Raw genomic sequence first — 25622 nt, 5'->3', positions numbered from 1 at the left:
CAATCGGATTCGCGATCACATTGTCCTTCGCTAAAAACATAAACACAAGAGTTCAAATCGATGAATCCGAGGCTTTATTTGCGAGTTCGACTCATTATTTGTCATTTTTTGAAACACGCGGCGTGATCAGCGACTCTTTCTCTTTCTGGTGAACTTATCATGATGTGCTCACTCCTCTGTGTTTCCTCTGTCTGGCTGCCATCGCCTTGCATGTCATCAGGAAGAGCTGACTTCCTTTCCTATGAATTAGATCACTGAGGTTTTGCAGGCTGATGCAGGCGCTGCCCCTCTTGATCTGTACATTTAAAATCTAAACATTGCACATTGTGTTTTTGTTTGTGGTGCACACGTGACCCAAAACAAAACAGATAACACAGAGTGGGATGTGCTCTTTAGTTGCTCACCAACATGGCATGTTGAATTACAATAGAATCATTCAGTATATACAGGAATGTCATTCTACTCAGGAGTAGCTGAGCCCAGTGGATTATGCTGATCGTCAGCTTCCTTTTTCCCACCAAACTTAGTTGTTTCTTACAGCAACACAAGTAAAACCAAAGAGAGGAAAAGGACACAAAAGCCTGATTAGTAGAAAATACAATATGTTATTTGAATATTACAGAGAGCAACTGTTGTTGAAATAGTAATAAGAATACATTTCCTCCACCATTAAAAATATTAAAACTGACTCCCAGTCATCGTCTTGAATCCCACACTTTGCACTGATCATAAATAAATCAGCGCTGCTCTAATTCCAGCACTTGAGACATGGTGAGTTTCTGGGTTTTTCTCGCCCATCAAATAACCTCAGCACCAGCACATGTAGAGGTCATCTGTCTTTGTTTTATCATTTCAATCATTACAAGTACTTGTTCCTGTACAGATTATTATTATCATTATTATTTGACAGAGAACTGTGGTTATGATGTCCAAGTCTTTCAATTGGTGGTTCTGGCCGAGCATGGCAGATACATGAGCAGCGGAGGGGGTTCACAAAGCAGGACGACTGTGGTAATTGCCATTCAGAGCTTCTTCACCCACTGAAGGGAGGCTACAGGCAGACAAGCACGCAGTCCCTCGCCGCTCGGTGTGAATGGCCCGTTTGTTCAAGCTCAAGTGCTGTTGGAATCTGTCCCACACAACAGGAGGAGAAAATGAGGGAGTCTGCCTTTCTAAAAGACACATTAATCTGTCCTCTTGAAACAGGACAATTTGTGTAAACGATGCCATATACAGTGTATAGATGTAAAGAAGAACTCTCCGCTTCAAGTCTGATAGGCATTGTTTTACAACTATGGAGAGATTGTACAGCCTGCTGATTTACAAAGCTTTTTGCAAGAACCATTACACGTGACTCTAAATACAACAGGATTGTACTTTTTTGTCTTTCAGTGTTTACGTTTGTTTCGAGGAAAGGAGGAAAACTTGGAATAAACAATAAAATTTCCATTTGCAGTTAGAAACACAAAGAACCTAAGAATATGTAGTGTTAATGAAGGTCATCAAAAATCGGAACCCTGACAACAAACATTTATCAAATGTACAAAACAGTCTCGTAGTTTTCATGGAATATTTGGCGAGTAACATAAGATGATAACTGGTGTCAACACATAATGATGTGTCATCTCCCATCTAGTCAGGTCAATTTATCAATAATCACTCATTTACATTAAATTAAAAAAGTAGGATTTCTTTGTAGCAGCCAAATGGTGCTGCTGTCCAGGTGGAGTTAGTGTCAGTAATTAAAAGTGGGCCCTCTGATAATCTGGCTCCATTAGGGTCCACACCAACATCACCCTGAATTTGGCACATTCTTATCCAGGGGTACGAGAGGAGGCCCTCTGCAGCACGTACTACACAAACACAGCCTTGTTTTCTACCCTAGAGCGCTCCTGATAGTTAGCCACAGTAGCGGACTAATAAGCCTGCTTGAAGCAATGTTTCTTAAATATAGGCACATTTCTCAACTTGTTTCAATTTCAAATCAGACGAGGAAATGAGTTTCATCATAATATACGAAGCTCTTGAAGAGAGCACATAGAACCCGGCTAAACGGGTCAGGGCAACACAGAGAGCTGCAGTCGCCCCTGAGGGTGGCACACACAAGAAAACATAAGAATGTCCTCCTGATGAAAAACACAAATGCCTGCCTGGATGGGCAGGAGTATGTGTTGCATTGTGGGACTGCAGAGACAGAGAGCTGCTCTTGTGTGCCCTCCTCTGTCTGTTATGGGCTGGAGGGAACGTTGATGCCGTTTTCCGCGGCCCCCTTGGCCTTGTGCAGAGCGGCCTGAATACGGAAGTGGGTCCGAGATTCCATCGAGTAGTTTTTGTAATTTTGCCTGAAACAGACAAAGAAGAGTCAATGACAAGTATAGTGACAACTAAAGTGATGCTGTAAGACTTATTGAAAACCACAAACAGGATTGGGTGTGGCATGTTGCGGCTTGAATATGTGTGTGTGGCGTTTAAAAGACTTACTTTGCTGCTTCTAGTAGTTTGATCGCTTCATCTTTTCTGCCCTTCTCCAGTAACAGCAGGCCGTGCTCCAGCAGCGCATTGGGAACCAGGTAGTGGTCATATTTGATCTGAGTCTCACTGCAAACAATTTCAAAACTCAGTGGTTACATTATGTGTGGCTCATAAAAGCAGGGTCAACAATACAATTCTTGTGCTTCACGTTAATCAAAACAGAACTGCCTTTACTAATCAGAGTATGCACAATCGCTATGATCACGCTAATTGGAGATGGCACCTCACAGAAACTGGGGCATATGTGTGTTTCTGGTTGGATTATGTTTCTATATATTGTCTGTACATGTCTGTGTATGAAACTGAGAGACACGTACTTGCAAAGGACCAGGGTAAAGTAGTGTTCGGCCTCGTCCTGGTGCCCCAGGTGTTTGAGACACAAGCCCCTCAGTAGGCTGAGCAGACACTGATCGTCCATGGAGAACTCACTCCCTGACAAACACACAACAGGACAGGGAGGAGATAATAACAGTTATGGAAAAAGCAGCTACAATAAATGAAATCCATCGCACCTTATTAGTATTAAAGAAGAGAAAATGATAAATGACTATGACATTTTTATTTATTAGAAAGATTTTTGAGAATGTAGTAAATAATTTTGAATACTTTGGCTGTTCTCGAGTTGAGCTTGTGCCTCATCCAGTGTTTTCAGCATGCCCTCCGTCAGGTCTTTGTGTTTTCCAATGACCGTGTAGCCATTCCATATGTACATCATCTCCTACACAACACAAAAATACACATAAAATGTAAGAATTTATTATTATATTATTGGTGCCTTCCTAGGCCTGTTCTGGCCTCACACATTTGTACACTTTAGAGCTTCTACACTTTAGACACCTTATGCGCCCGGATGTAACCTGAGATCTTCACAAAAATCAATACACATGTGTATCATGACCAGACAAAGAAAAAGTCTATTGGTGCAATTTGAAAAACGCAACAGGAAGCCTGCTTTTTTGCATTTAGTGGCCATTTTGGCCATATTCCACATTTTTACTTTTACCTTGTTTTTACTCTTTCTCATCTGTAACAATGTTTTATATCTGTATTTGTGCTCTATTGCTGTGTGATCTTGATATCGGTTTGCTCATTTTTAACTTGTAAAGCACGTGGTAACAACTCAGCAACTCAAACTGTGGCAGAATGATAAGGTCAGAAAGCTGCGCCTCTCAGCACACGGACCCAGGGGACATATGTTTTACACAGAAAAAACTCTTTCTGAGGGACCTTAGCTGGATTCCAGACTTGGGAAATGTCACAATATGGTCAATGAGCATTAGTTCTGTTTCAATGTCTGTTACAAAGCAAATAGTATAATCACAGCATCTGCTACCTGATCCATGAGAGGTGGTAGGTCTGTTCTGATTGGTCAACCACCAGGTTAATGGGGAGGCCTGCATAGCTTCTTATAGGGCAAAGTCTGCATGAAACAAAACTACATAATCTCCCTAATGTGATAACACAACACACAGGCAGCTGTGAGTCAGCAGGTATAGTGTGTCGTTCCTATAAATAGATGGTTGGTGGTTCGATCCCCGGCCCCCCCCGGCCCACATGCTGAATCCCAGATGCTGCTCCTGACAGCTGTGCCGTCCATGAGTAAATGGTGCGTGATAGAAAAAACGCTGTTTGTAGAAGCATGTGAATGAATGTGTGAATGTGTGAATGTGACTTGTACTGTAAAGCACTTCGAAAGCTATATAAACCCAGTCTATTGCCATGTAAAAACTGTGAAAAAAAATGAAATCATCCAGTACTGACCAATGGAGGGGCAGGAAGAGGAATAGGGTTATCTACGAGATAGCGACGGGCTTTCCTGATCGCAAACTTCTCCGTTGGTAAAGACTTGCCGGCTATTTTCTGCTTTAGTTCTGGAACTTGCCTGAAAAATAATACAATATACAATTAAATTCACACTCATGATGACTAACTGTAAACAAGAGATAACACGTGACACATTATGTCTGTTTGCATCGTCACTTTATATTGTCAAATTCTGATTTACTAGAGCACTTGTGCAGCAGTTCACCATCAATAAAAGAGCTTGCGTAGCTTGGCACCAGCATAAGACGAAAATCCATTGTTAGCTTATTTCCTTTATACAAAATAGGCTTTTTTTCTCCTTTTTATATGAACTCATGTTACCTCCAAAAGACAAAATTCTCTTCCTACAAGAGGCGATGTTGACATTATAGAAATGTTACCGTCACAATGAATCATCTCTGGTTGCCTGTGGATACTGTGACTAGCTTCAGGCGTGTCTTTGCTCTCAGTTCGTACCTGAACAGAGTCAACGCAGTCTCCCCGAAGGTTAGACAATCATCCTCCGTCATCATGCTAAGGTAGGCTGCTTTCATATACGCATAGGTAGCCTGAGGAGTGGAAAAAAGGTGATTACTACTGCAAAGTTGTCTCTCCTTTTCAAATGAGATGAACAGAGAAAAATAAAACTACTACTGTGTGGAATTTGGAGTCAGAGCCAGAACCCAAATTTACTCTCATTATTGAGTTTTATGATGTGAGTTATTTTAAGCCACTAGAAGCTGAATTATAATGTATTTATCATTAACAGACATTTAACAGAATCCTCCTTGTGTGCTGTTGTTGCCAGTTTAGACAGAGAGCGCCTAACTTGCAGAAAAGTGGCCAAGCTGGAAATACTGTATTGCTGCTTTCACGCATGCACTGAACCCCAGATAATGGTCAGAGGGACCGTATGTGAGAAAGCAAATGTCCGAGTGACAGGCTCCGGACTTTCTCCAGATGATTGTCCTACCAACCCCCTAGTAAAAACTCCAGATAAGAGCTGAAAATCCGGTTGATGCTCTTATTTTGTGAAAGGCTGACAAAAAGAAACCACAATTAGACATGATTAACTCAGCATTAGCCTGAACATCTGTGACCGCCCACCTTAGACCACGAGTTCTCCTTGCTGAGCAGGTCAGCGTAGAAGTAAGCCATCTTCCAGTTCCTCTTGTACGTGTAGCACCACATCAGCTCCCAGTAGCACATGTGGTGAAACTGCTTCCACTGCTGCTGAGCCTCACAGCACTCCTGGAAACGATCGACAGCCTGGAAACACACATGAAACCGTCTGGATCATGATTCACTGTTCATATGGTGACACAATGAATAATCATAGATTTTTCACACGACTTAGCGTAATACCACCTGTGTTATAAATGAATGAATGTAGGTTCTGCCTGTGTTTGTGTGGGTCTCTTACGACATCCTCCCACAGTCCAAACACATGCAGGTTTGGGTTGAGTTTATTTGAAACTCTAAATTGACTGTAGTTGTGAATGTGAGAGTGACTGGGTGTTTGTCTCTGTATGGTGGCCCTGTGATTTGCTCCCAACCTATGCGCCTCTTGCCCCATAGCAGCTGGGATTGGCTCCACCTCCCCGTGACCCCCAAAGGATAAACAACATAGATGATGGGTGGATCCATCAATGATGATTGACAACCTAAACTCAGGGTTTATAAACCAATATGTTAATTTCATGAAATAAATGCAGATGTACACTATTAGAATGTAGTCTTTTGAATTTGGTAATTACATTATGTGCCCATCTAACAAATCTTGCGACGACTTGTTTGTGATCAGTGGCGGCTGGTGAAATTTTTTTGGGGGGGGGCGCACTTGGGCGGCGCGGTTTAAATAGCCCACCGCAATGAGAGAAAAAAAACTCCGGGGTGCTCCGGTCCTGTGCTCCGGTCCGGACGTCCCCGGGGACGTCCCGGTCCCCGGGGAGGTGCTCCGGTGCTCCGGTCCCGGTCCCGGTCCCCGGTCGGAGACCGGGTCGGAGACCGGGTCGTCCCCGGGTCGTCCCCGGGGACGTCCCGGTCTCCGGAGCACCGGAGGGAGGTGCACCTGGGGAGGTGCTCCGGTGCTCCGGGAGGTGCTCCGGTCGCCGGGACGTCCCCGGGGACGGTCACGGTCCCCGGGGAGGTGCTCCGGTGCTCCGGGAGGTGCTCCGGTCCCGGTCCCGGAGGAGCACGTCCCCATGCACGTTAACATGTGGTTAAAAATTTCAGCTGATTATTACTGATCGATAAAACTACACACACGACACAGTAAACAACAATGATTCTATCTGTCCAGTGTCTGTCCTCTACCTGTCTCACTCAGTGCTCCGGGACCGGAGCTGCACCTCCGTGCAGATTAAAAGTATCTGCTAACTATGCAGCTCCTGTAGATCAGTGATAAGGTCTCTGATTGGACAGTCCTGTCAGCATGATGTATAAGAAACCCTTTCATTGGCTGTAGGCGCAATCGAGTGCGCCCATGGCTCGAACTGTCATCCGCCATTGAAAAGCTGTCCTTGCTCAAATGTTCCTGCCCCTTTTGTTGGCTTCCATAGACTTCCACTTGCCCGGCGCCCACAGGGAGGAGTGGCTTCTCTCTCAGTGATAATGAATGGCAAATATATTACCAAATATAATATATTAAGTGGTTTTTGACAGGGGCTTACGGTCTCCGGCACACATTTAACGCTTTAAAACAGTACATTTCTTATTAAATTATTTGATATATAATGTTTTTTGACATGTCATTTTTTTTTTTTTTTTCATCTCAAAATTGTAGGGTGGGCGGCGCCCCAGCGCCCTGTATGACGAACCGCCACTGTTTGTGATTCTTGAAAAGTATTGTTGTTTCATATGTCTATGGATATTCACTTCACAGATTAATATTAGTGGTGGGCGGATCGATACAAAAATATCAATACATCCTTTTTACAAAGTATCTTATTGGTATCATCAAACCAACACCACTTGGTTTTACTTTGTATCGGATCGTAACGGAAATCTGTGATGGCACATCACTAATAAAGATTCACACCCATTACACTTGGTTTTAAAACAACTGGTATATTATAAAGTCATCCATACAATTATTATGACCAACAAGGATGAAAATGCATTAGCCACTACGTCTTTTTCTAACAAATTACTCATACAGTGAACAGAACCCTGCTTTCAAATTCAAATAAAAAAAACAAAATTAACTGACCACAGATATAAGAAACTCTGACAACGTTCTAATAACATGAAGTATAAAATTAAGCAGTTTTCACAGGAAGGATTCATGATGGTGGTGATGTGTGTGTATGTGTTGGTGGACTCACAGCATCCAGGTTCCCCTTGATCTCTTCTATTCGACCAGCGAAGAACAAGAAGATGGATCCCTGTGAGAAAAAACGGTCAACAATGAGTTGTGAAACATGATACTTCAAATAATTTGGTAAAGTAAAAAAAAAACTCTGACAAACCGTGGGATATTTTTTGAGATAAGGCTGTAGCAGTTTCTCTGCATCTTCAACATCTCCTTCTCCAGTTCCTGCACGAGAAACACGAACTGTGGTTAGCCACAGCTGTGTATGTGTGTATGTGTCTGTGTGTGTACATGCGTGTGTGCATGTGTGTCACTGCTCACCAAGTATGAAGCTCATGAAGGTGTGATAACAGAGCAGCAGCATGTTACAGAGGAAGGACCTGAATGTGCTCTCTGCGCAGCCGTCCTGAAGCTCCTGCAGACCGAACTCCTGCATGGACAAACACACACAAGTTGTTCTATGCAGGCTAAGCAAGATATTTAAGTTTTCCGTGTCGAGATCATGTCAGACGACCCCTTGAGACTGTACAAACAAAACCCATTGTCTGAATATGATGTCATGTTTTTCAGCTTATTTTGTAAAGTGATTGCACAAACTAAATGTGTCAAAAGCTTGAATCTTACTTTACAACAAACAACTAAGTTGGAAGAATTGTACAGTCATTCACACACGATGCTAGAAGAGTTTTACCATAGCTTACTCATTTCCACCATCTACAGAACCTACCTTGTTACCAGAGACACCCACAAACTCCAGCAGCTTCAGTGTCCGAGCGGGCAACATGGAAATCATCTGCAGGGAGAGGAAGTGACAGTTTAGCTGCAGGCAAACAGGATCCTTTCTTTATCATTACAACACCAAGTGTTTCTACAAAAATTACCTTGAATTTCCTGTATGTACTGTACAAAGTGTAATAAAAAATAAATTTCAGTTATACTTGCAGATAGTGCCAAATTATACTTTACACGGTAAGGTCAGGAGTTTACAACATTTTTTTAGAAAACCTACAGTTCCCACGGTGAGCAAGCATCGGTGACTTCCTCTTACAGAACCAAACAAATGACTTTAATGGCAAAACTACACTTGAAACAGCAAGTTCTGAAATTTTGTTTTGTACACTCTGATCTAACGATAACGTCTTTGCATGGAAAGAATATTTTTAATGGCTTAGATGCTCATAAATGAACAAACAAGTAGAAGAGGCCCATAATTTGGCAATAATCAAAAATATATCATTAAGTGCCACATGAATGAAGCTGTCTTTCTATATATATATATATATATATATATGTTTATCTTTTGCTCTGGATGTGTTTCAGTTTAATTATGAGCAGCTTTAATATCGTGAAAAATGCAATGCAAACACACTGGTCCATTAGTCCATTAATCCGTCAATGCCCCATAAAGCTTTCTACTTACTAGATTAAAGGCTCCCACTCCAAGTTTAACACCACCCTCGAAATGGCCGTGGTTGTCACCATGAGTGTAGCCAGGGGACTGGAGGACTGTGTGAAGCTCTCTGTAAGGTAGAGGTGAAGAGAGGGAGAATGTGTTCAGCCAGGTAACCAGGTAACCGCGAAGATAGAAATTTGAATTAGAAAGCGGGAATAAACACTCTGGAGTTTAGTTTCTCACTTGTATGTCTGGTAGCTGTTCCTCACTTTGATTCCTCCTTTAATGAAACTGATCATGTTTTCATCCTGTAGAACGGGGGGGGGGGGGGGGGAGTGAGTTGCAATAACACATACTGTTGATTTATCAATGATGGCTGTTTTCAGTGCAGTGGTGGTTGGTCTGTGTCAAGAACTTTTCCTGACCTGTAGGAAAGTGAGTGCTGCCCTCTGCAGGAGACACTCGGCGTAGCACACTTCAGCATGGAGTTCCTCTGAGGGGAAAATGACAAGTTACCCACGTGAAGCACAATGGAAATTGCGGCATGAAGGTTGTAACTGATTGCAGCACATTTCCTTTACTGACCTTCCGTAAAGGTTTTGGAGAAGCTCGACTTCTTGCGTTGCCTGAAAGCACAAAACAGAAAACCATCAGCGGGCATCAGTGGATTTGAAAATCTTAAGGATTCTCAGCAGTGATGCTCTGCTCTCGTTTCCTGGGCGCATCAGTGACTCAGCCTTTTTCCAGGATGCTGCGCTGCTGTAGGATGAAGTTCCCATAAGGTGCTGAGTCTGCTGACTGGGCATTAACAGTCACAACAATGAAAATAAACCTGCAGAGAAAGAGTCGAGTGCAGGTTTGTCATGTCGGGCTAATTAGATCTCCTGTGGGTCCAGACTCTCTCAGTGGCACAAAAACAAACTGTGACAGGCAGGTGTGACATTCTGTGGGTCAGCAGCTGTGTCTGTGTGTCTTCTGTGCTTTTGTCTGTATGCTGTGTTCTAGGGTTTTTGGTGTTATCTGTCCCTGGTTGTATTTATATATGAAACTCGTCCTATTTTATTTGCTGCACTGGCAGAAGAAATGCTGCATCTCAATGGGATCTTCCTGGTTAAATAAAGGATCAACAGTTTGATGTTATTAATGCATGCTCAAAAGATAAAGCAGATCAATCACCTTTTATCACCTAAAGGAAAATGTACTTTGTGATTGCTTTACTAAAGCTCGTACACAGCTTTTAAAAGACAAACCTCTCGTCTGCAGCTACTGAAGGAACTGATACTGAGAGGAACTGTTCGTCTGTACATTATTTCACTGTGGTGCTGAAGGGAAGTCTCACCGCTGACAGATAGCCTGGGCCTCCTTCATGGTGTTTCCTGCTGTCAGGATGTGTTGGGGGTCAAAGGTCATCATGGCCTGCATCTCTAGGATCGTGGCGTAGGTCAGAGCGTGGTACATGCTGTCTTTGGTTCTGCGACAAATGACAAAGCACAATATTTATATTTTTAATTTTCAGTAAATGAAACAGGGAGTGATAGATTTTAAACGATACAGTCAAAAAAGATGCTCCGCTGTTGTGATGAGAGAAATGATGACAACGGGAGAAGAACATTTGGTGAAACAAGGAAGTGTTTTGTATATATATTTTCATACTAACGTTGCACAAACACACCAAAGCAAAAACCTTGTAGGTGTAAACCTACTTGTAAATAAACCCCGATACTGATTCTGATTTAAGAGTCACACAGCAGAAGTCATTTAACCAGAGATCGAGAGATGGAGCAACATGATCATAAAGTGTAGTAGACGTAAACATCACATGAGAAATAAACAGATGCTGAACTAAAGATAGTGTTGAGAAATAAACATAAATGCAGTGGTGGGATGTAATAAAGTACATTTACTTCATTTCTGTGCTTAAGTACATTTTTCATGTTTCTGCACTTAACTGAAGTAGATGTACTTTCAGGTACTCCTGTCTGTACATTCTGTACTTTCTACTGCATTACAGTTTAACATTGCAATGAGTTACACCTACAATTATTTGGAAGAGGCCACGGCTGAGACTCAGCCATTCATTTATATGCAGCATTCCTTATTATTATGACAGTCTGTATTATTTTTATATTAAAGAAAATATACAGCAGGCACAGTTAATGATGTATTTAGAGTATAACATTAGATCATTGCTTTACGTACAGATGAAATAGACCATTACATTAGTGATTAGGCTGCTCTCTGCAAGTAGTTTTATTTTTAAGTATTTCAAAGAAAAGTTAATGTTTCATTTATATTTACTTGTCCATTTATTTGTACTTTTACTGAAGTATTGTGAGTATTCCCTGACATGTCGAGCCAAGCGCTCTTCTTCAGACAGACGGAACAACGTGGGCACAGAACATGAAAAGTTTTATTTTCTTATAATCAACTTACTAACGAAAGCAGTGTGAATTGAAAACTTAGAGAACTAAAGCCACGCCACTGCAGAGATGACAGTAAAAGCTATTTATACCTATGGTTGTCATGTGTGTCACGTCACACCCTTTGCTCAACAAGAGCCGGGTACAAAGTGATTGAGTAAAAGTGCGTCTGATGACAGCCGCATTTTTCCAGTAGTTGTACTTGTTGTTCCAGTTAGAGAAGCCTGTCGCTCCAGTTCTAAACCATTATGAGACCTAATCACTTACTAATCAAAAACCTTTGGCATTAATGTAAAATGGGCGATACAAACTGCCTTGTTGGCCTAAAAGCAGATTTTTTTATATTTTGTATTGAGCTATTTATTGTAAACACACACCCTCAAGTACAAGACAGAGTAATTTTAGCATGCACATAAAGGTGGAGGTGTGTGGAGAGGAATGTCGTTTGTTGGCATAGCTGACAATTCTTTGTTGTTCGCCACACACTGACTCATGTGACCAGCTCGGTCATGGAAACAAACCTCTAACAACCCACAGAGACAGGACACCAAATCTAAATCATGATCTACTGTTATTATAAAAGATTTTTAAATTGAATATGTTCATTATAGAGAAAAAGAAGCAGAACGTGGTGCACGTGACTTTAAGACAAATGAAATCAATCCAGTATGATTGAGGAATCAAGTTATTTTTTTCTAGCATATATAATTGCCTCCACCAAGCAATTATTATGAATCTGCGTTAGTTGGACTTTTAGCAGGACTATGCAAAAACAACCGAGTTCCATGAAAGTTTGTGGAGGGCTGGGGCATGAGCCGAAGAAGAACCCAATGAATTTTGGTGAGGCTGCGGCTCAGGGGGCAGTTCCAGTTCTTGCTGAAACAATGCGAGAAAGAGTCTTGATGAAAGAAATCAGGCATGTTTAGGGGACTGATATTTACAAACTGGTTCTACTGAATTAAAATGTGGTTTCATAAGGAGACTTCAGTAACAAACAGGAAGCAACAGACGACAGTCAGAGAAGACAGAGGTACAGATTCGCCGGCTGCGTCAGGCTTATTCACTGTGACGCCGGAGCTGTGAGATCAATTGAAACACTCGTAGCTGTGCTTAACTTCGTTGGGAATTCCAAATATTCCGTGGCAGCATTCAGAGACCAGTAAGTCAGCATTATCTGAGATCTCTGAGATACGACGGCCTCCTTCCTTTTGATCACACGTCTCCCTCATGTTTTCATCACAATATGAGGAGGAACTGTGTTGGGTTATCCCAGACACATGTCTGTGCACGCCTTGTATTCAGTTCTGGACGTGCTATTAACAATAAGGCTGTGCAGCAATGGCAGGAACAATACACCAAACTGTTTATTACTTTCTTTCTAAATAATTATGTCCTTGTGGTTTGATTGTAATAAATGACACAGAATCAAAGTCAAAGAAGCAACTCCATTTTGAAATTATATTAAAAAAAAAAATTAACCTTTGAGTGTTTGCTTATCACGTCACATTATTTTACCAAGAATCTGCTCAGTTCCTGTATCTTAGGTCATACAGCTATTCATCTAGCAAACACCTCCTGTGGCCACTCCCTGCTGCGGCTGTGTGTAATGCATCATGAAAGCGTGAGTTGAAGAATAAGATTGCGCAGTCTTGGCTGTACTTTGTCTGGTGGCATGTTTAAACAGAGAGCTGGCAAATAAAACTAAGCTGGCTGTTTGATACCTCTGTGATTTGAGAGAAAAAGAAACACCTAAAACCACTTGACTGTTACTTTAGCAGACATGTTTCTACAATGTTGGAGAGGGGGAGAAACGCAATTATGTAAATCCTATAATACAGCAGAGGTTTAAAGAGACAGTTCAGGTAATAGATCTATTTATCGCTGGCTGATACTCATGCACGCAGTTTCTCAGTCTACAGATCCTCTGGTCAGAAATATCAAAGTGAGCCAGCAGCTTGTAAAACAGAAATCAAGCATGACAAGGCCAGTTGAAAACAAGCATTTAAAACTGCTACACTTCCCTCAAAGAATTTTATCGTCCCTACAAGAGAGTACAGCACCCCTGGTGTATTTCCAATGCTCAATTGCCATAAGAGGCTGGCATGCTGTACTCCCTGAGTAACAGCTTCACCTCAGCTTCTTCTCCTTTATCAATAACCTGACAATGTAACAAGGTTCTGAAAGTGACAGCCAATAATTCAGTGTTAAATCAGTGGAAAACTGAAAGATGGTCCCAGTGCCACACCTCCTGTGGGAAAAAAGTATGTTGCCTGTCTCTTCCTGCAGTCACACTGCTTAGTTAGGCATTAACCCTGCAATAGCTGACCATGTCTTCATTCAAGTGCATGCTGGGATATGCATCAGTTGTCTTTGACATAAATAGAAGAAGAGCTTAGGTAAGGACTAGGTTTAGGTTTAGGTTAGTGTAAGCGGTAAGGGTTAGGGGACACAACTCTGTGTGTTTGTGTGTGTGTGTTTTCACATCTCTGAGTTATTTGTTGACTACAAGACATCCCTTTCAGTCTCTCTCTCTCTCTCAGAGATCAACACATCTTACATAACGAGTGAATTTGATACTCCAGGTCATCAGCTGCAAAGTATGAGCAGAGGAGGGTTGTGGGTGCTACAGGGTTTTGTGCAAACCACACAAAAAAGAGCCACATCTCAACTTGATAAGAGAGTTGTGCTTTCACACCTAAATAAGACACTCAACTAAGACGATAATAATATGGACAGATATCCTAGATATGTCCCACAGAATGTATCAAATCCAAACATCTGGGCTCATAACAGCTACAAATATGAACAGAATAGCAACTATTGTCCGTTCAAGTGGACGTCAGCAGCTTGACCCACTGGACTGACAGAGCAGCTAGAGGGAAAGGTACATTTGGATGGATGGATGGATGGATGGATGGATGGATGGATGGATGGGTGGATGGGTGGATGGGTGGATGGATGAGTGGGTAGGTAGGTGGGTGGATGGATGGATACTGTGGTAAAAAAGTCTGTCCTCCTCATTAAAATATGTTCACAGTGGGGAATTGACCACCTGACGTAACAAATGATGGTAAGTATCTATTAGATTTGATCGCCTGAGGAAGGTTTAACTCCTCTCTGATGGAACGACACTAAACCTTGGGTGAAGGTGGCTCTAACTCCAGAAACACAGCCAAGGTTATTTGAGTCATTGGTGTTCTGACAGAACAAACCGAACGTCTGCGTCATTAAATCTGAGCTTGAAGCTAAAATCTAAAACTTCCCTAGTAATAATACTAAAAAGAAAGTAGAGCCTGACAGGAGATCTATTTACTGTCTCTGAAAAAAAGAAAGTGGGGTTAAGGAGTGGCCCAAAAACAAGGGTAGTTTCGTTAACTAAGTTTAGCATGTAGCAATGACTGTGGCCTCCAGTAAAGCCATGGCGGTGAGGTAGTCTGCAGTACCAGGGTCGTGGAGCTGACGCAGCGGAATGGAATTCAGCCATCATTGATTTGAATGTTGTGTGTGTGTGTGATTGCAGCTTCCTGCTGAAACTCTTCGCACATCCATTGTGTTTGTGCATAGAGGCCCAGTTAGATCGGAGCTCCACCCCAGGTAAGACACGGCAGCTACAGTACATTAGATCAGATAGTTCAGTTCATGTTTCCTTACCTGCTTCTGAGCCGGGTCTGCGCCTCCTCAAACTCATTTCTGAGAAACAGGTCCAAGGCGGCTGTACAATCCTCCAGAGCCAGAGACAGGTCCGACCTCGAGCCCCTGCAGAAACCAAAACAAACAGGACATGGATGAGGAGGGTGGAACCTGGAGAAGGTGTTGACAGATTAGTTTAGCATGAGCACATTTCTGATCTTAGACATTATGATGCATCTGTCTTATCACCTCCACCAAGGGGGTAAGGTGTTGTCTGGGTTTGCTTATTTTTCAGCAGGATTGTGCAAAATTGTATTTTCTAGGAAGGGTAGAGCACGACCCAAGGAAGAACCTGGATCCGGATCAGGAGGTGGATGCCAAGAATTTGTGTGAGATTGGGTGACTTTCAGCATTTCATGAATCTTAATCAGACATATTTGGGGAGACTGAGATGTGCAATACGGTTCAAATCGAGAAAACCCCCCAGATCTAGTGAATTTAGATGTGGTTTCATAAGGGGACTGTTGGGCCTTGGTGCAAGTATGTGCTCTACTGAGTGCCATTCTAGTTATAATCAATAGAGAGAAGATACATTCATGTATTAGAAAAACATATTCAACTGGGTTTTCTCTCATGTTAAAAGCCTCAGTACTAGGACCCAAGTCTCTTTATTTGGCTTTGCTCTGTTTCTACTGCAGTGACCCTGTTATCATTGGCAGCCTCCAAACACTGACCCTCAACAGAGGGAAGGAATCTTCATTTACACCTCACTTCATGTATTTAGTCTTTATTAAATCGTCTCCAATCTGCTGCTACTTCACTGGAGAGGCAGAGTGGGTCAGACAGGGACCTCTGCTCCTGATAGCGTTTTGCTCTCAGTGTTGTTGCTGCTTGCATTACATTGCGTGTTTCAGCGTTGTTTGCTGTAGTTACACAACCATAGACTTCTCTAAAAAACACATTTATTAAAAGGTGAAGAACAGATGCTGCTGCTGATATGAATAATGTGCAGCGTCTTTATGTAAGCTGCTGATAATTGATGATAAGTGGAAGCAGTATTCTGACTTCCTTCCACGGTGCACAGGACCCTCACGTGACAAAGTGTATAGTGTGGCCAAACTGAGCACAAGACATGACTGAGAATTATGCACTGTTCCCCCGTCACAAGGCTAGCGCACTGCTACTGACACTGGGTCTAAATGTGTTGTTTTTATTCTTCGTTTCAGGCTGAAGATACCAGGATGAGCAGGAAAAATGATTGGCGTAAATGGTCAATTTTCATACATTCATTCTTTCTTTGCTATTTATGTTATTATTTAAATGGCACCATTGCATCTTGTTGTTGAAGGTCTTCACAGATGTGTTTCTGTGAGAAGGGAAGCAGGTTTCTATTTGGTTTCATACTGAAAGTCGAGTGTAGTGTTCCAGAGAACAAGCATGACAACCGTTGACTTTACGTTGTTGGCTGCAAACATCAGATTAAAAATCAGGAATATGAGCAAACACATTTTCAGCTTATGCATGTAACAGCAGTGACCAAACCACATCATTGATATTAACTTCCTGCCAGATAAGAGCTATAAAATCTCATATGCCATCAGCTCGGCTGCCTGCCACCATAAAGGAGCACACACTCGCTGCTGCAGCTCTGCTTAATGACATGCAGGTGACTGCTGTGTTCACCATATGACTGGCAACAAGCTGAGCTTCCTGACTACAGCACAGCAATAAGCTGTCAGAGCAACATGTATGTTCCGTGTACGTCTGTCTTTAGCTGAACAAACAGTGTACTGACCAATTAACAATCATTTTTTGATTGTAAATTTAATTTACTATAGCTGTTTTATAATTGAGTGCCTACAGACAATACAAACAGCATCAATAATATGACCTATAATAATGGCAGGAGGAAATCAAGGTAACACAGAGTAAATCATTGATTTTAAGGATAATGCTGTAGAGTTACATGTCTTCACCCAATGGCCACTGGCTTAATCCAACCAGAGCTTCCTCTGTTTCCTCTCTGTGAAGGTGCAGCCTCCTGCCACCTTAAACTCAAATAACAAGCTTACTAAGAAAAGACAAACAGACATGTGGGTTTGGTCTTTGGATACTCAAACCATATTTATCATTGACCGCATTCATGTTCTGAACCAATAAGTTTATACCAAGGACCAACCGTCCCCTTGTGGAACCAAATTTAAATTCACTAGATCCAAATTTTAATTTGCAACTGCGCTGTATTGGACACACACTCATACAGTTTCCTTTCAAATTTTTATTGTTTGTAAATCCAGATCAATTGATTATTCTCTGAGAAATCAAGGACAAATGTTGGTAAACAAAAAAAAAAGTGGATCTGTCCTCTTATGTGGATCTGGACCAAAGTGTGTTGGGTTCTTCTCTGACCAATACCACATCCCTCCACTAAGTTTCATGGTAATCCTTCCAAATAAACAAACTAGAAAGGCAATCGGATAGCGCATATACCTCCACCAAGTCTAACACCCTATAACGCCATGTTACAGTAAATGAAAAAAGAAAATCCTGGATCTGTCCATTTATTCGGACCTGCTCCAATTTAGAATGGGGTCTTCCTCGAGTCATGCTCCACCCCTCCACAAGATTCCATTGAAATGTGTTCAGTAGTTTCTGAGCAACCCTGCTAACAAACTAACAAACTAACAAACAAAAGTAAAAACAACAAAACTAAAATATAAACAAATGTGAAACCTTGAGTCGAACTCTTATCTTAACCAAAGCTTTACTGTAACCACAACCTTACAACCAACCAAGTCGTGACCTCACACAAATCATTTTTCAGTCCTATTTAAAAGTTCATTGCTGCTGGAGTCTAATCACTTCCTACATTGATCAAACAAGTACAACCTAGTAAATAATAAATGCCTCTAACCTTCTCTAATGATGTTGTTTTGGAGCTCATCCAACAAAGACAAACGTGTGCATATCACCGAGAGAAATATCTGAGATGGTGTTCAAATTATTTGTACTCAGAAGGGACCAATAATAAGTATCGGAAAATTCATAGTAATAACTACAGTATGCTGGCGTGGTCTTTCTTTGAGCTGACAACCAACTCAACTGGTCCCGTCTGACAAGATTTACTGACACCTTCAAAACAATTTGAGGACAGAAGACAGGGACATTGTCCTTTGCATCCAGGGTATAATTGACAACACTATGAAAGAGAGACGAGGCATGACAACCGGGACAATGAGGAGAGTCTGTGAGGTTCCGGACTGCATGCCACACATTGTCCCCATAATTTAATTCAATTTTCCGTCAGCGAGTCTGAAATTCTGGGTTTATTTCTCCAGAGAGCGACTCGCATAGGGTAAATCATTATCAGGCAAATGCACATGAGCGCACACACACACACACACACACACACAGATAACACCACTTAGAACACACACGCACTATTCATAAACACACTCCTGCACGTTCTCATTACAAGCCAACGTGCAAGCACAGCACACGCACACGGAGGGAGAGAGAGAGAGAGAGAGAGAGAGAGTGTGTTCCAGAGTGACGAAGCATTAGTTGATCAACGCTGTTATTATTATAGCCCGAGCAAGTTCATCCACATGCCTGAGTGTCAGAGCTGCACACACAGACACACAAACACGCAGACACACACAGTCCCTTTACATCATTGGAACTAGGCAGAAACAAACAGAGGATCTTAGAGAGGCTGACTAAAAGACGTCATCCCAAAACGCAGCAGTACCAAAGTGTCTTACCCGTTCGACAGAGTCTCATCCTCTTCTGACATTTTCATCCGGCAAAGTGCGTGTTTGTCTGTGTGTGTCTGTGTGTGTGTCTGTGTGTGTGTCTGTGTGCGTAGAAGAAAAAATGTCAAACTGAATGTGAGCGCAGGGCCTTCGCAGCAGAGAAGGGTAACGGTGTGTGTGTCTCTCTCTGTGGCAGCAGCAACAAGGGCAGAAAGCAGCGGCAGGAAGGCAGGCGTGTGAGAGAGAGAGGGAGAGAGAGAGGAGGAGAGAAAGAGGAAAGAGTGAGAGACTGGACAGAATGAAGGAGAGAAATCGAGAGAGGGGGGAGGGTGAGGAGGAGGAGGAGGAAGGGCACAGTAGCAAAAGCAGCCCTTAATAAGACTGGGATGACTACCACACATGGGAAGAGAATACACAGGCTATCTGTGCTGCAGCTAACACACACAGACACGAACACACACAAACACACACCTCTTCCGATCATCACCCTCATGCTACACACACTGCAGCCTCTGCTCTCATTGGTACACACTAAATCTGAGGAGGGGCTACATGTCCACAACTCATATTTGGGGATTTTTTTTTAACGAGAAACTGCCAAAACAACGGGAGAAGGGTAAAAAAAACGAAAAGCTGAAGGATATGTAACTTTTTGTCGTGTGTTAATTACGAGACCGTCCTTCGTTTCCCACACAACGACCACCACGTGCTTCTCTTCTGCTTAAGGTTGAAACACGGAAAAAGCAGATGGAGAGAAGAAGAGAGAGAGCTGCTGTGCGGTGGGATCTCAGGTGGTCCGATCTGCTGCAGTGACAGAGACAGAGCCCTGCAGCGAGCAGAGGGAGCAGAGGCACAACACATAGACGCAGCCGAGCAGAAACTGTGGATACAACCAGAACTGATCTGAAAGCATGAATGAATTATGAACGCAAAGCCAGTGTGGCTGTCCTACGCAGCAGCTCAACACTCAGTCAGCCCTCTGCTTTCGGCGGTGTGTGTGTTTACAGCACATCTCTTGGAAACAGAGGTTTCAGTTCAGCTGCAGATCAGAGTGAGCTCAAGCGAAATCCTCGTCAGAAAAGTGCTCGAAGGTTAATTCCTAGTTTCAACACCCAGAACAAATGTGTCAATTTAATGCTATATCAGCCCATGTGAGTCCTGTTGTGTGTCATTCAAGTGTTTTGTCTAGTAACCTCATTAGGGCCTCAACAAATGACCGTTTTCTTAATTAAACGCACATTATGTAACTTCAGCTGGTCTGTGTTGGATGATGTTGTGAGAATCAGGAAGTGAGGGATCATGGGAGTTGCTGTCTTCAACACCATGGTCTTGGCCGACAATCTACCTGATGTGACTCAGGCGCAAATCATGTTCACGGATGAGGTCACGTGTTAAAGTTTTATTCACGTTATGCAGCAAACAGTAAAGAATAATCCTGATCCTTTACCATTGACCAATACAAACAGTGGAAGGTAAAAACGGCTAACTGGCTAAATGGCTAACTTGCTAACTGCGTGATTTTCCTTTGTCATACGTTGTTTGCCCTGGAAGTTATAGCAAAGTAAACCGGAATGAACGGTCATGTAACATATATATATAGGTCTGGTCGTTTTTTGACATTTTAATGAATGAATTAATTGTTTGGTCTATAAAATGTCAGAAAATAATAAAAAAGTGCCTTTAAAGGCCAGGGTGATGTCTTCAATCGTTGCTTTCTGACATATAGAAAATCTGAATGTTGTTAATTGTCAGTTGGATTGATTGAGGTCTATGTTCATTTTTGTCTCAGAACATTGATCTTGACCACAAATATAATTTACCTCTATCAAGGCAGAATGAAATACGACATGTACAGTAGCGTGTTTGTATTTCCATAGTTGTGAGGACACTCATTACCTCGGCAGACAAGGTTTTCATAGCTGTTTGCCTGTCTGGTCTATGCAAACACTACATGACAGATTATCTAGAAACTTGGTTTCCATCTCTTACCATCTCTTAACCCTCAAACAAGCCTTTGACATTGTGAGGTCCAGCCAAAATGTCCCAACAATGAAGCAAAATTGGCCCTCACAACTACAGATAGACATGTGCACATACACACTCGATTAGTAACACTGCGAGCTTCAGGAAAGCATAAAGCTCACACTCATGTGACCGTGTCTAAGTGCTTGTCTCGTCCTTTTCTCCCCCATGGTATTCCATGAACACACAATTGTAACCACAGGAACACGAGGGGAAATCCATCCGTCTCTACACTGGACTGTAAAGATGTTTAAAAACATGCAGTTGTTGCCTCCATCTCTCATGTGCGCTGTGACCGGCAGAAGGAGAAGTTTCAGGTGGAGATGATATGTAGCCGTCCTCATGGCAGGAAATTTGATTAAGCGACCAAACAAACTCGGGCCGCACAATCATTTATAATTCTGACTTTGGCTTCTTTCTTTTGACTTAATCTAATAATATGTAAATCTCTAAAGCTTCCATGTCGAGCGAAACCCCTCAGCAGTGCCCTTAGTTCACACTCACATAATACCATGTTCAGTATGTAGTGTGGGACAAAATAAATAAGTTCAAATACTGAAATTTGTAGTTCTAAAGTACAGATGCTAGATTTACAGTAGCAACTCTAACCTCTATTTATTTTTTCCCTGCCTCAGATTTCAAACAGGCACAACTATAGGTAGAGTGCGACCAATATGGATTTTACTGATTTTAATAATAGGAAATCCTGATACCGATAAATAAGCCGATGTAGGTATTTAGAAAATAAATTCCTGATGATTCCTAAAATGTCCTAATCAAACCTTTTTGACAAAGAAAGTATCGAGGCTTTATGTTTTACAGCTTGATCACAAAGTTTTAATATAAATAACTATTAATAAAAAAAATATTATACAACCTAATAAATATTGAACTTGAATTGGGAAAAACAGTTGTTACGTAAAATTTAAAAATAAATGGACATCTATTATTCTATACAAATAAAATTTGTTTATCAGTCAAATGTCAACGTCGTCAGCGATATGTCTGTGAAAGTCTCACATCCGACAGATTTCATTGGCTAACAGATAAATTGGTCGAACTCTGCCAATAAATTCTCTACATGCCTTGAAACACAATGCAACGGCAGACAATTGAACGAGCAACAGGTTTGTGTTCACACTCGCCGAGTAAGAAGTTGACAGAGAGAGTCGGGAGATGATTTCACGCTCTGTATGAATTATGAATGGAGTGAACAGCAGGGAGAAGCTGCGTTGAGGTGCAGTGACCTTCTTGTGACCTTTAACTCAACGTGTCACTAATATGTCAAGTAAAGTTCACATCAACTCACAGAGGAGCTGGATTACACAATGACGAGGGAACAGCAAATCGTGAGAAGATTACTTAGAAGAATTGATGGAGGAGCTTTTACTTTGCGATCAGTGAGATTTCATACAAGGGATGTTCAACATCTTGTCCTATATTCTAAATCACTCTTACCCATTAGATGGATTTGTAGGTTCCGGAGCATCATTGTTGTTCGGCAGCTGTAACCTGAAACAGAGGAACACAAAAACATCGAGGCTGTTTAGAGAAAAGAGGGAAACCTCCGGGGATGAAATCCAGCTGAAAGGAAAGCTTTTGTTTAAGCAACACGATAGTGAGAGCCATAGAAACTCAGACTGTACGTGAACACTCCCAGGCTACTTCCTTCTCAGCACTGATTATTGAGGATCTGTCTCCAGATAAGACCTGAAACAGTACCTCTGATTAGATCTGTTTCATTTATTTACTTCAATGTGGGCTCCTCCAGTGGTTTACAGCCACTTACCTGAAGTCTGTGAGGATGGGATCCAGGTCTGGACTGTTGATGACGGACAACCTGAAAAGAAATAAAGTCAGTGAGCATAGAAAATTTAAAGTATGTTCACAAATGTTATTATTGTCATGTTATTAAATCTGTAATAGAATACGACAGGGTTGCTGTTTTCTTTGTGACTCAGCTGATTGTTCCCGACTGCAAAGAAAGAAAGAATGAATGTGTGTGTGAATGTGTGTGTTTGTGTGTAATGTGAACATACTGGTTTAGGGAGTTGGGGCTGTCAGGGATGTCCTGTGCCTTCTGAGTATCCCTGTGAAAAGGTCAGAGGTCAACTTAGAGAGAATGTATGAATGGATCTCATGATGGTGAGAGGAGGAGGAGGACGTTAGCTGGGATGAAGTCTGGTCTGAAGATTCGAGGAGGACTCAAAGGGCCAGGTACAGATTCTACTGTTACTACTACACTGCTACTACCAGTACAGACAACACTAAAAATAAGTGGAGGCTAAAAATAAAGATACAATGTGATACGATACGATGGAATGTGATATTATAAATTAAGATACTATGCAACACAATATGAGGAGATCTGTTAATCCTACATTGGCCCTAATATATGAAGATTTGCTATGTTACAGCAGCAAAGGGGGCAGTAAATGTCTTGTATGAAACTACAATTGCAAAGATATAAAAGTATTATTGCACAGTTGAATTAGGTAAAAACCCAATAAAGATATATTAGTGTATTTTCTATATAATATTATTTCATAATAAGTCCAGCTTGAGTTCCTTTTTTCATGACACTTGACTTTGAGCACTGACCTGCATTTTGACTCAGAAGTTGGAGACTTCCCTTATATTGTTGGTTTTTATTAGCGGTTATTAATTAGGCGTGTGATATGCAGGGCTACATTATCACAGTCACATTATTCATGTGTGTTCACAAGTTGCATGTCATCAGTAACAGTTAAGATGACTTGAGAGGCTGAAGCGTGCGCTTTGCTCTCGATACACGTCATGACTTGGAACTGAGGACTGGACGCAGACTGGAATCAGACTCTATTATTCCAGGAGTCTGACTGGAACTGTGGACACTCGAGACTGAACTCGGACTCAGTGTCATACAGTGTCATACATTTCTCTGGAAATGTTGGAATTAACACATTCAAACTTATCCAATGAGATGAGGCATTGAACTTTAAAGTGGAGTCTACATTGTCCAAAACCATGTAGTCTAAATTGTGATGACTAATGACGCCATTGAACAATTAAAGAGACAACAACACCAATCTGAGGTGTTGGAAGTACATCATTTTCAGAAGACCCTAATTTTCCTTTGATGAGGCTTTTATACTTCGTAATTTTTTATGTTATTTTTACACCCTTTGATCCACAACAGAATCCAACAGTGTCCATTAATACAACACATAATATTAGATTCCCGAGGCTGTATAAAATAATCTCATCATAATCTAAACTTAAATATAGATTATCTAAACTCAGAGGCTGATGCCACATCACTGTGTTCCTGCTTAACCACACTGCGACTGTAATGTTGTCTAACAGGCTTCACACAGCAACAACACACGTCATGGAATCACTTTCAGGAAACACAATCCTGAACCCACACAGGTGAGAAGCTGCAGGTTCGGACAGAAACTGAGGCCTGTCACACACGACTTTCACCTTCTGATGAAAGAAAGTAAAAAGTTGACACGTGCTGTTGTTTCAGTGACATGGACAGACTCATCTGATCCGTGGACACAACAGAAACAGGAATCAACTCCACAGGTCAGGTTTCAGACACGGAACTTGCCCTGTGTGTGTGTGTGTGTGTCCCGAACATGATGTGCTCTACACATCAGCACAAGTCTCCTCCACCCCCTCACTGCTGAAATCAGACATGTACTGACAGGGACTCACGTCTTTCCGTCATCTTTCTTCCCGCTGCGTCTCCATTTGGTGATAAAACTCATTCCACCGCGGTGCAGCAGCAGAGTGTCCCGGACAGAGGAAGCCTACACCCGGACAGAGGAGGCCTGCACAGCGGGCATGGATGGACGCACTGACCGGAGGAGGAGGAGGAGAAGGTCCCACTGACACTGGTGGTAGAGGAAGAGGAGCTGCTGCTGCTGCTGCTGCTGTAAAGGTGAGTCGTTCTGATTATCAGGGTTCAATGCGCCTCCTATTTAAATGTAGGGGAATGTAGAGGCAGGCAACAAGGTCCTAACACCCTCCATGTTCTCACAACTCATAGACTGTAGTTACACGTGTCTTGAAAACACACAAGTAAATAAAAACATGGAACACATAAATCATAATGATAATAACAATCCCTATAATTATTTACTTATTATTTATTGTATTAGTTGATCGTTTTCTTTAAAGTTTGTATTGTATCTTTCTTTTTTCCAAGCAGGAAATAGCAGTGAACATAGATGAAAGGATTTGACATGTTCATGACATCTGGACAAATTCCAGTCACTGATGAAGATCATGTGACAGGACTGAAAGCGCCAGCAGCCACTCAATGGACAGACTCGTGGTAGAAGACATTACCTCAGCTGCTGCCGCCAAGGTCAAGAATACGCTTTCAAATTTCAACCAATTTTGGAAAAGTTAAGAGATAATAAGAGTGTACCATGAGCATTACCTGTATTCAAGGTGACTTTCCAATGATTACAAATGATTTATTTCTGCATGCAAATATATCATTCTGATATTCAGACGTTTTTGGACTGAATATGATATAATAATTATGATATCATAATTATTTAATCTCCAAATACTGTCAACACTTGATTGTCAACATTATAATTTGAATTATTCTACACAAGGAGCACTTTGAGTTTTGTTGATAAGTATTTAAACTTTAAGAGTCGAGCGATTTAACACTGTGTCACACTTCTGTGTGAAGGGACTTTCAAAAGACAGATTTCCCAAAAAATAAGTAAAATCATCAAAACGGAAGCATA

At 41.7% G+C, this 25622-nt stretch overlaps 1 protein-coding gene across 1 annotated transcript; it reads right to left on the bottom strand.

Moving 5' to 3' along the window:
- Positions 1-585: 585 nt before the first annotated feature.
- ttc39a (tetratricopeptide repeat domain 39A) lies at positions 586-24623 on the bottom strand. The gene is made up of 21 exons (XM_061078068.1): positions 24571-24623; positions 22908-22958; positions 22658-22708; positions 22327-22380; positions 15113-15217; positions 10381-10512; positions 9627-9667; positions 9467-9534; positions 9285-9349; positions 9069-9168; positions 8376-8441; positions 7970-8078; positions 7806-7873; positions 7662-7721; positions 5443-5604; positions 4813-4904; positions 4294-4414; positions 3139-3250; positions 2850-2964; positions 2482-2598; positions 586-2342 (listed from the first exon to the last, which is right to left on the bottom strand). The coding sequence occupies exons 1-21, from the start codon at positions 24621-24623 to the stop codon at positions 2228-2230; spliced, it is 1857 nt and encodes a 618-aa protein (XP_060934051.1). The 3' UTR covers positions 586-2227.
- Between the last annotated feature and the right edge of the window lie 999 nt (positions 24624-25622).

This window comes from Limanda limanda, chromosome 9 (genome assembly GCF_963576545.1).
Source record: "Limanda limanda chromosome 9, fLimLim1.1, whole genome shotgun sequence".
Lineage (NCBI taxonomy): Eukaryota > Metazoa > Chordata > Actinopteri > Pleuronectiformes > Pleuronectidae > Limanda > Limanda limanda.
Note: the sequence above shows the minus strand (reverse complement) of the source record. Positions and strands in the feature narration are given on the sequence as shown.

Coding starts and splice junctions, on each gene's coding strand:
- ttc39a (XM_061078068.1), bottom strand. CDS start 24,623: ATGAGTTTTATCACCAAATGGAGACGCAGCGGGAAGAAAGATGACGGA. Junction 22,709..22,907: donor AGCCCCAACTCCCTAAACCA/GTATGTTCACAT, acceptor ATTTCTTTTCAG/GTTGTCCGTCATCAACAGTC. Junction 2,343..2,481: donor AAACTACTAGAAGCAGCAAA/GTAAGTCTTTTA, acceptor TGTCTGTTTCAG/GCAAAATTACAAAAACTACT.